The 11,290-nt window shown below is 45.8% G+C and overlaps 1 protein-coding gene across 1 annotated transcript; it reads left to right on the top strand.

Annotated features, from left to right (window-relative positions):
* Window positions 1-233: 233 nt before the first annotated feature.
* il17ra1a (interleukin 17 receptor A1a) lies at window positions 234-9,035 on the top strand. Its single transcript, XM_040148456.1, has 11 exons — window positions 234-590; window positions 946-970; window positions 1,126-1,272; window positions 1,737-1,858; window positions 2,244-2,370; window positions 3,170-3,217; window positions 3,297-3,451; window positions 4,446-4,520; window positions 4,657-4,738; window positions 6,027-6,140; window positions 6,313-9,035. Exons 1-11 carry the CDS (start codon window positions 498-500, stop codon window positions 7,776-7,778), a joined length of 2,454 nt encoding a protein of 817 aa, XP_040004390.1. The 5' UTR covers window positions 234-497; the 3' UTR covers window positions 7,779-9,035.
* The last annotated feature ends 2,255 nt before the right edge of the window (window positions 9,036-11,290 follow it).

Here is an 11,290-nt window from a genome sequence, read left to right as displayed (position 1 = left end):
TTGTTATTATTCGTTAATATGCAAATGTAGGAATTTAGGAGATTTGAAGTATTGAGCTGCTGGCGGATTTTCTCCTGCCTGCTGAGAAGCATCCGGCCCACAGTGTCGGGGTCTCACCCACAGACTACTGACTCTCAGACGCAGAGACATGCAGGTGAAGAATGGTGGGTTCCGACCGGACAGACTGGAAAACCGGGAGACGTTTCCCGGCCGACCTGGCATCCCGTGTTGCGCCACTCTGTCGGGAAAAGGAACAGTCACTTATTTCACAGCAAAAGAATGGCGCGGAGCTGCGAGCTCACTCGATGAACTCGAGGTTTGTGATTTTACGGAAAGATCTTCTCAGAGCCAACGGATAAGTGGTCTGAATTCCCGTGTGACCTGAAGGCGGCAGGCGGTAACTTACTGTAAACCGAGCGGGTTATTTCCATAGTGAGCCGGAAGCGTGAGGCAATGCTGTAGGGTCGGGACGCCACAGCCGGACCCCGTTCGCGACGATGACCCCGCGAGGACTCCTGCTGCTGCTGTGCGGGTCGCTGTCGTCCGCGGCGAGGGTCTTGACGCGGCCCCCGCTCACCTGCCCGCGACAGGTAAGCGCCGTCTGCCGCGGCTCCGCGGGGACAGGAGGGGGGGGAGTCGTGCAGAGGCTTTTCCCCGACTCTAACCTCCTGGGTATGGGGCGTGTGAGTCGGTGCTTCGGGAGCAGTCGGTTCTTTTGGACCAACACTGATTCAGCGGGTTTTCTATTGTTCATTCCTCTGCTTTATGCGTTGCTCTCGTCCTTTTCTTGAATTTGGACCCTTTCCTCTTCTTCTGCTGTCCGATAAGTCGCTTTGTGTAACTGCTGAAAAGTTGGGCGCGTGACGTGACGCGTGTATTTGCGAGAGTGACAACACAACCTCTGTCCCTGCTGATCTTCTCCTTTTCTTTTTCTTCCTGCCACAGGATCTGAGCTGCTCAGTCAGTACAAGTGAGTAAACGCTCCCGTCCTTCATTCCTGTCCCTCCCTTGTTGCTCTCAACAGCCTTGTGTGTCAGACCAACAGCTTTGTCCTCTACTGGTTTCCCCGCTGCCTGGCATTCACTGTGCTTCTGTGTGTGTGTGTGTGTGTGTGTGTGCGCGCAGCTAACTGTATGGACAGTGGACTGCTGGCGGTTCATGCCTACACCCCCAGCAGTCCAGAGGGGCTGCAGGTGGCCGTGGACACCAGGCAGGACGAGAGGGGACACCTGCAGCCTGTACTGATCGCTAACTGGACGATAAAGGATGATGGTGAGTCCCGCCTGCCGTGACCCCATTGCACCGTATGCGTGACACGAGGGCAGCAGATCGCTGAGATCCTGTTAAAGACAGACGTTACTAAAAAAAAAAGCTCATTTTTCTTCTAGAGTCGTCGCCATCTCAATATTTCCAAAAGCCGCAGAAGGATAATGTGGCGAATGAACAGAGCACAATGATCCGGGAATGTGTCTTGGTCGGAATTTCAGATTCCCAGACCACAATAACCTCAGACAATAATGCGGAACGCTAGACGATGGAAACGGGCCACTAAACACTTGGAAACTTGTGTCTCTTTTCACACTTTTGACCACAACTTCTATCAATCAGCGATAATGACACTCGTAGGCAGCAGGTTCATAACTGCGTCAGTGCTCAGGCAGTGTGTCATATTTTACAGACATGGAAAACGTACAATGACAGTCGGCGGTGACACAAAGTGATGTGTTTCTCCGCAGGCAGCGTCCGCTACCTGAAGGCCACCGAGCTTCATGTTCTGGTGATGTCCACCAACCAGAACCTGTGCGTCCGGTATTCCTTCAGAGACAGACTCCCAATGAGAAATCCGCTAGGGGAAAAGGTGGGTGGTTCCAGAGTCACTGTCTCCCAGGTCCGATCCAGATTTCGTGGCCACGCGGGTAGTGCACATTTCCAATTTCTACTTTTCATTTTCCGAATGTATCTCCATGCTGTTGTTGTTTTTTTGCACATTGATGATCCAAATGAAGCAATATGACCAGGGTACGAGTGAGACCGGGAATCGGACCAAACCTTTAGCACTACCTTTCAGTACTTGACAGCTTTCCATCCTCGCTGCTGTGGACACGACTCCGTTCACGGTGTAGGAAATACTCAAATATCGAATTGGACTGAGATCAGCAGAGACTCAACACGACGGACGGCCGCTGTCACGGCAACACCGTTATTTGTCTGTCGAGGTTTAATCGCCAGCTTTGTGCTTTCAGTGGTCCTTCTCAGCCAACATGGTGGTGTTGGACCCCGGTGAGAAGTACCAGGTCTCTGTATTCAACATCCCCAAACCCGAGCTGGGCCACAGCAGCTACGACATCAGCACTGACGTGACTGCTCCCGGTGAGTGGAAGCCCAAACCGGCGTGTTGTTGTTGTTGTTGTTTTGGACTGAGCAAAGGAAAGGGTGCTGGGCAGAGTCTATCTTGGTTTGGGCGAAGTTCGGAGTGAGTCTCGTGGTAGTTTATTTGACATTAGGTCGTCATCCTGGCGTCCGCGAGTCCCTTAATCTGTAACTCTGTGGACACACTCCATTGAACACGGTAACCCAAGGACAACACGTAGCAGAAACTCCGTGCCGACACCGCAGGCAGCCCGTGTGGAGTAAGAGATCTGATTAGATCTGGGTGTTGCCTTGCTGCAGACATTTGCATATTAATGGGGCGGAACGGTTTTCGTTTAGAGCCTCTGCTCGCACTCTTGATGACAAAACCACTAGTACTGTGAGCGGACGTGTTCTTGTCCTGGAAATCCAAGTGACTGTTATTAAACGTAGTTCCGCCAAGTCTTTCTCATTGCAGCCAGCTTTCCTGTTTGTTCGTGTCTGTGTGTCTGTGCGCAGCCTAAATGAAGGGGTTATCTGGAACGCATAGGATTACACACAGTATAGATACAGAACTATCTGGAACAGCGTAGCAGCTTTAGAACTGTGGGCAGCATACAGGTGTAACATTTTTAAAACATTTCTTTGTGAGAAGATACAGTCATCGAACTCAACAACAGCACAATCCTAAACTTAGAACAACTGTGTTTCAAGTGAACTAAGCAAGCTAGGAAGTCTTTGTGCATCCAGTTTCATTTGCAGAACTTTCAGTCACTCTTGACTCGACTTTGATGAAAGTCTCGGATTCTGCTTTACCCAGATTGTCAAGATTCCAAGATGAAGATGACCCAGTTCTGCATAGAGAGAGGTGAGTCACTGACAGGCTCAAGTCCCGTGAGAGTGGGTAAATCCTGTTTCTAACGTGCCGCCGCGTTGCTGTTCTGCAGGAAGTCTGTGGCAGCCTAACATCAGCCTGGCTCTGGTCTCTGCGGTCAGGGGACGATCGGCACTGGCTGTCAGCTTCAGCGCAGACGGTCTGTGTGAGGACTACATCGTGATTGTTAGCTGCTCCGCTTCCCAACATTTCGACCGTGTGCACAGGGTAAGGTCGCATCGTGGTGGACAGTCAAATGCTTCTGTGTTGGAAGAGTACGGCGGTGGGCAGTGGGCTGTCTCACACGGAGGAGGAGTGACCCAGAACATTGCTGTAGGTCCTCATTAAAACATGCTGTGTTTCGTACCTTAGCCTAGTTTGTACCCCAGATTTTTTTTTTCTTTTTTTCTTTTTCTTTTTACTTCTCAGTGCAGATAACGGTTTCCTGCAGATTGTGTGAAAAGACAAACTACGTGAATGCTCCACAGTCACAGATCCATTTCCAGGCTCGCGTATCGTATCTTCCCGCACGGTTCTGAAGATGCGTCAGGGTGCTTTCACCACCACATGTTCCGAGGAGTTAACTTGGACTTCAGAGCATTGCTGCAGTTCATTAGGAGTGAGATGTCAGCATCACGCTATGTCTTTTATCAGACCCACTGGCTGCCTAGTGTATATATTCATATGCTATTTAAAGTTTTTACCAGTGGCTCTAACTAAATTATTAGAAAAGATTCTTGTTAGGCTCTTGGTCTTAGTGTGACATCAAGGTGTGATGGTCAGGAATGGTCATTAGGGTCATTTTGAAAGCTATAGTTTTCGGTTGCTCTTGAATTGTATCGTGCTTTACTAAAAGTTGTTTCTAATACAGCGTATAACCTACCGTCAAGAAAACACACAAGCTGTTGTGATTTATTGGAGCATTGTTGTATGACATTGCAGTAGCCTTCGCTAAAGTGCACCTGACAAAGTGCCGAACGACTGGGAAAGTGCCCAGCGTGCGCATGAGGTGCTCCTCAGTCACAGGAAAGCAGTTATCCCGCAGTCTTCTCGTTTTTAGCGACATGCCCCCGAAAAATTACACTCAAAAAGTAGAACCACTTGAATGGTGAGTGTCTCGACAAGTGTTCTTACGGCATCTCCTGTCTGTTCAGTCGGCTACTCTTAAAGGCTGAGCCTCAATAATAAAACTACTCACACGAAAACCAACTCTCTTTTCCAGGCCAATCACACGACTCTGAATGTAACATTCAGCCTTGATAAATGGCCGAGATCCTGCTGCCAGTTTGACGTTGAGGTAGATATTTTCAAATCCCTTCTACTAAGTGTATTACTAAGCAGTTTTTTTTTTTCAGTTGGCAGTACCTCTGTATTCTCTACGATCACATTTGACCTTCATGTTAGAGTTAACGTGACTTAATTCTTCACTGCAGATCAAACCTCTTTTCCCACAATGTGGCCAGGACTGTGATCGTCAAAGAGAAACTCAGGATATTTGTCATGGTACGCTGGCAGGTATGGAATATCAGTATTACAATACAATGTTCCTTAGCCTCACAATATGGTCAGGTTGGTCAAGTAGTGTCATTTAACCTCTAAATTGCTCCCGTTATGTGGGTGTAGGGGAATATGATGTAAGTCACTGCTGACAAAAACAAAAGCAGCCTCAGTTGTATTTTAACTACCCTGAACCACGATGATGGGACAGTTGGAACGATGGGCTGCTATGCTGAGGAAAGATGTTAGTTAGCGAGCTAACTAAAACATCTGGTCAGGTATCGGTTCTTTTGGAAATACAGTAATATGTATGCAGTAGCTGGTGTATTAGAAAAACACGCAAAAACGGACAAAACAAAGCAAATGATTTGCTTTGTTTTTTAGCTTTAATTGTGTCTGAAGGCCAAAAAATCTGCACTCTGCTGCACAAAGATCGGAACAACTGCGCTGTATCACACATTACTGTATTCTACCCTCAAAATTCTGTTGTATGTTTTTGATAATGCACTTAGCATTCTCCTACCCAGGACTTCTGGGGAGACAAAAAGAGAAAACATTTAAAGTACCTTCAGTGCATATTTGGATGTTTAGTTGGTAATAGGTTTACCATGTTCACCATCATAGTTAAACATGTTTTCATGCTAACACTTGCTGTAATGTACAGCTGATTAGTTTTGCAGGTATATGGTTATAACCTAAAGTATTGGTTTATGACAAATTAAAATTTCGACCTGATGATGGGGTATTCCGTACACACAACACCAGTTTTCACACAAAAAAAAATCATAATTTCATGTTGCTATGACATTTCTTTTTTCCGCTTGGGCGTCCATCTTGGGCTTAATTCGCACCAAATCGGACCAAATCAGACGGACTAAATACAGCCAGACTGCCACCGCTTATTTTTGGTTTAAATAACTGATTTGATTTGCCCTAAAAACAATATCCATGGATGTCGGATGCTTGGTGGGAGATATTTCAGTGGTTAAGTAAAAACTTTGACCTGTTGATAATGCTCGATGAAAAGTCAGGGGATCAACAAAGTCATTCAGATACAACCATGGGAACCATGAATGTCCGTACAAAAAGTCATGGTAGTTAATCCAGTAGCCATACCAACTGCCTGACCGCCTTTGCCAAACCTAGCCCCTAGCCACTAGCAGGACTAAAACAACACCTTATGGGATATCCCATGGAGAAACAGGGAGAGGCACACAGCGTTTTGGCATGTCTGCATGTCTCTCTCATGACTAATGGACTCTGCAAAAACAGCAACACCTGTGAACTGTGTTTTTTTTCCTCACAGCAAATCCAACAAACGCCCCAGATGTTCCTTCGTACACATTGATTGTCCTGGGAGTGGTGGTAATGTGCGTAGTAACGGCAGTTATTATGTATGTCCTCTGCTGCAGGAAGGCAGGTTAGTCACAAATATAATGCTTTTTCAGATCTGTCTCCATTGAGTTCTAACTTCAAAACTCTCCTAATTTCATTGAAAAATATTAATTTTTTTAATTGATGCCTTTGTTATTGGTTTAGAATTACTCTTAATTTGCTGATGTATTCTGATCTGTGCTCTTTTGCACTTTCAGGTCAAATTGGTGTTACTGCAGGACCTGGGGGAGGCGAGATGCCTCCACAGCAGCCACTTAAACAACCTCCCAAAGTGTTGGTCATGTACTCCCAGGACCACTACCTTTACAGGGACATAGTGCTAAAGCTCTGCGCCTTCCTCCAGGTCAAGTGTGGCACCAAGGTGCTGGTAGATTTGCTAGACTCCACCTCGGTTGGCATGGTGGGTCGCCTCCGCTGGCTTGAGTGGCAACGGCAACAGCTGAAAAATCCAACTGACAAAATTCTGGTGCTGTGCTCGAAAGGTGTCCAGGCAAAGTGGAGGGCCTTGTGCGGTCAAGGTCGGGTGACACTGAGGGAGGACCTACTCTCACCTACAGACGACATGCTCACCCCCTTTCTCCACCTTTTTCTACCAGACATGCACCAGGCAGGCACGCTGGGCAAGTACATGGTGGCCTACTTCGATGACATCAGCACCGAACAAGATATACCATCGGTTTTTGACATCACAGTCAAATACAAGCTGATGAAGCATTTTGAAGAGCTGTGCTTCCGCATCGTAGACATTGAAAAGTATCAGCCGGGTCAGGTCAACCACATCGAGGGCATTGGTTGGGACGAATATTTCAACTGCCCTTCAGGCAGAGCCCTGAAGAATGCCATCGAAACATTCCAGGCCTACCAGTTGGAAAATCCTGATTGGTTTGAGAAGGAGTGTGTGGACAGTGAAGAGGAGGTCATGACTGAGGCCAACCTGCTCATTGACCACCTGCAGATCCCTCCAGTCCTACAATGTGTCCCTCAAATCAGAAACGGCCCTCCCGTCTACATCCATGAGGTAGAAATCACTGAAAATGCAAGCAGTGTTCATTTCCTTACACCTGAACTGAACCCACAGCACCCACTGTCGTCAGTAGTTGAACTTACACCAGTAGTAAACCCTGAGTGCCAACATCAATATCCATCAAACCTGGATGAAGTATTAATAGATCACCTGCATCCTCACAGCGCCAGTCCAGAATCTGTCTACATAGCTGAGCCTGAATTGAACAAGCCGCCCTCACCGAGACAGAACTCCCTTGAGGAAGAACCACTGGGTCAAATTCCCACTGAGGATGATGAAGAGGATTCACTGCTGCCTATAAGCCAACCCTCTGCTCATTTGGACCTGAGAAGCTCGGCCCTACAGAGCTCCCTCGACTCAAACCCTCCACAATCATCATGTGCAAACATGCAGAGTGAATATTTCCCTCATTTTGAAATCAGCCACTCCCTGCCTGTGGAGATGGAGGACAATGAGGTTCTGGAGCCCAGTGGAAACAGTGGTCCAAACAGTGGATCTGATCAAGGCTACATCTCCAGAATTTCCCCCCAGCATGAACCCCCTTTCAAAGAGGATCCACTGGTGGCTTTGGTAAGGCTGCAGGAGGAGCTGTTTCAGCAGGATCTCAGAAGCTCTGACATAGGCCCTGAAGGGAACTGATGCTCACAGTCCGAAGTCCACCCCCAGCAATAAGGACCACACTTTCACGGACTTCAATCAACATGACCTGTGCGATCACCATAAGCGTCCAAATGTAGGAGCTCCAATTGGATTGCTTCAGTTCATTACCTGTACAGAGGCATTTCTGTGGCCAGTAAGATGTGGGGCTCATATTTGACATATTTAGTGTTTATTTACGACTTTCTGAATATAATAATCCATACATTATTAATATTTTAATATTTTCAATATGATCATGCCTTCATGGTACAAAGACGTGGACACAGTGATTGGTGAAATATACATGTAGACTTGTTGCTGTGGATGTTGCACCTGGATTTGGCCCGATTTAGTGTGAAAAATTCTTCACCTATTTGAAAAGAGGTGTTGGACTTGTTGGATGTAATCGTTTGCCCCCTGTTTTCATGGTGCCAGTATCTAGAAGTCACGAGAGAAACTGCAGCTGAGCCACGTACCAGCCACGCAAAGCAGTAACTGCCCAGGGGACCCAGGTCCTCGGGGGGCCGAAAGGTTCCAGGTTTACAATTTGGCACTAACTAAAACACAATCTAAGCTAACATGATAGGAGCCTTAAGGTAACACCTGTATTCTTACACTTTCTTGAGGCCCCATTTTGTAAAGGTGCCGCGCCAAGAAAATCTAGTTAAAATCCAGTTCTTTATTGTTTCACTTTATATTTTGTTTACATGGTACATTTTATTACATGCATTTGCTCTTAATCAAGTTGCCACTAACTAATACATACACAATACACAGAGAATGGGAGAAACGGAGGGTTTATTAGGGGCCGACAACTCATTTTCACCCTGGGGCCCACTCGCGGGTTAATCTGGCCCTGTGTAGATGTGTAATGGTGATTCTAGAAGGGAGCCCTGAGTCCTTAGCTCTGAGGGACTGACAACAAAATCTGAGCTTTACTGTGGGGGTTTTAAATTGCTGGAATTTTCTCTGCATGGAAGGAAAATATTTTGAGGGGATGCGTTGTCTTCTACGTTTGATCTCATTCATACGAAAAGGCAAAAGCTCCACCAAACAATAAAATTATTCCAGCAAAGAGAATATGCCAAAATAACATTTGATCAGTGGGTTTGTGTAAGGATTACATTTTCTCTGACAGTGAAGGTCTTCTAATAGCGATTATCTTTGTTTCATGGTAAATCATTATGTTCTGTTATAAAAGAATACATAATAAATAAACACTTTGTACATTTTGTACAGGACTTTCCTCAGATTTATTTCAGGTTTCAACCACATAATACTCTGATTTACATGTACAGTACATAGATTGGATTATATCGGTACAGATATACACCACACAACTTTTGTAGTACAGGTAGAGTCCTATGTGTAAACAACGGCAATGTTTTTTTCCCTGTCAACAAGTTTGAGGAAAAAGGAAAACCCATATATTATAAGATACAAGAGTGTTCAAATTGTACACATTGTGTTTTTCACTGCACGTAGTCGGATTAAGAAAAAAAACGAAACATTTGAATCTGCGTTTCACAATTGGCTCCTTTGAATACCCTAAGTCCAGGACAGCCTTTGGTAGTTTCAGTGTAGTTATTCACTGTGCTTATTCATGCAGGTTAAAGGCCCACTATACTTCAGTTTAAAGTTGAATGTAAATGACTAGCCCTGCTTGTGAGTCAACAATGTGCTAAGGTTCATCATGTGCAAATCCAAATAAAGGTTTCTAGAGAGCCTCGCCAACGGCGTACGATGCATATGCAAAGGTTAGCAGATTACTGGCACAAGGAAATTATACAAAATAGTACAGAATATAAGGTTCTAATACTTTGGCAAACAAACAGAAGCCGTTCTGCTCTATGTGCAATATGAAAAACAAAGCCAAGAGGACCACTGAAGCAGTAGGCATGTCACATTGTTTGTACAGCAGCAGCTCTATGATCTGTGGTCCTCCACAGAGAGGTCAGACACCAGGGTCAGCTTCACGACGGCGCCCTGATGTCCGCAGAGCGAATGAACAACAATGCAGTGAAAGATTTGATGAGATTCACTGATCCGAGATTCTGTTTCATTTTTGAGAGCGAAAGTCCAGGCTTGACTTTGCCTCGAACAGGATTTTGAAAAAAATAATCTGATCTGCCTGTTTGACAGAGTTTTCAACCACATCTCATGGTCCACACCACCGCATGCAGTCTTTGTCATGGACAGACCTCTGTTTTCATCATGTGACCTAAGTATGGAACTTGGAAAGGTGAAGAAGACCTGGTGTGGTGTGTTACATCATCAGGACATCACATGTGACAGCTGTGGCGAACACTACGTCAGTCGACCAGGAGCCAGTGAACAACCGGAGAAGGATGGAGATGTCAAATGTCAGACACTGAGATTACCATCCCTGTTACCATATGACTGAAGTTAGAGGTCACACGATGACACTTGCCCAAACTCTATTCACTGGGGAAGACTGGGAGATTTGATTGAAAGCTCTGGAGAAAGCAAAGTTGACCTTATTTATTTATCTATCGTTGTAAATAATAATGACCACGCTGCCTACTGCTGAATTGACTGAACGCAAGTCTTGCCCCTTTTCCCGATCATAGCCGTCCTACAGGCGGCAGCCTGTACGACCTCAGGCAGCTTTCTGGAGGACGCACGCCCGCAACATGGTAAGTAGTTTGGAAAAAAAAAATGTAAGATGACAGTTTCTTATTTTTCCTGCATTGAAGTATTTTCAAAGCTTCCCAACAGCAGGTGGTTCCTTCAGGAACATTCAGCAAAGCTATCCGCGTCAGGGGGTAAACACGAGCACAGGGCTGAAAGCACTTTAGATCCAAACTTAATTTAAAATGTGAACTAAACATCAATGGAATCCATTACAAGGAGCCTGACGCTGGGCTGTGTTCGGCCAACCACCGTTGGCGGGCTTCGTGGCATGTTTGGCTCTAGCCAGCCCTTATCAATGGCACGTCAGCTAATTCAGCATGAAGTGATGCAGCCATCGTGTTTTGACAGCACCGATTCTTTCAGGTCAGTTTGGTGTGTAAAGACCCTTAAAGGTAAATGAACAATTCCCTGATTTTGGCACACTGTACAATAATAAACCCAAATGTACTGTGAGTATTTTTGAATATCTATAACACTCCTGGGAGCTATAACATCCTCACAATGTACCTTTAAATTTGACCAAGATTCAGTTCATTTGAAATCGATTTAAGCTGAGCTCTTAATCCTCGTTGCTGCTGCCTGACAAAGTGTTCACCAACACCCAGCACCATTGGAGCAGAACTGACCTGAGACCAGTCTAACCTATGGATGATGGCACTGCTGGGTTTGAGTCACACCACAAGTGACGTTTTGTGTGTTTGACGCCTTTTTTTAACCTAGTAATCCAATAAACTTTGCGTCCGTGGTGGCCTTTTTCTAAGCAAACTGCATGTTTTTGAGGTGGATTTCCTCCCAGCAGTCACTGGTATCAGGTCATTTCAATACAGCATGAAAATCGCCAGAAGGGGCCTGAAGCT

This window comes from Xiphias gladius, chromosome 2 (assembly GCF_016859285.1).
Source record: "Xiphias gladius isolate SHS-SW01 ecotype Sanya breed wild chromosome 2, ASM1685928v1, whole genome shotgun sequence".
In the NCBI taxonomy this organism is placed as follows: Eukaryota; Metazoa; Chordata; class Actinopteri; order Istiophoriformes; family Xiphiidae; genus Xiphias; species Xiphias gladius.
Note: the sequence above shows the minus strand (reverse complement) of the source record. Positions and strands in the feature narration are given on the sequence as shown.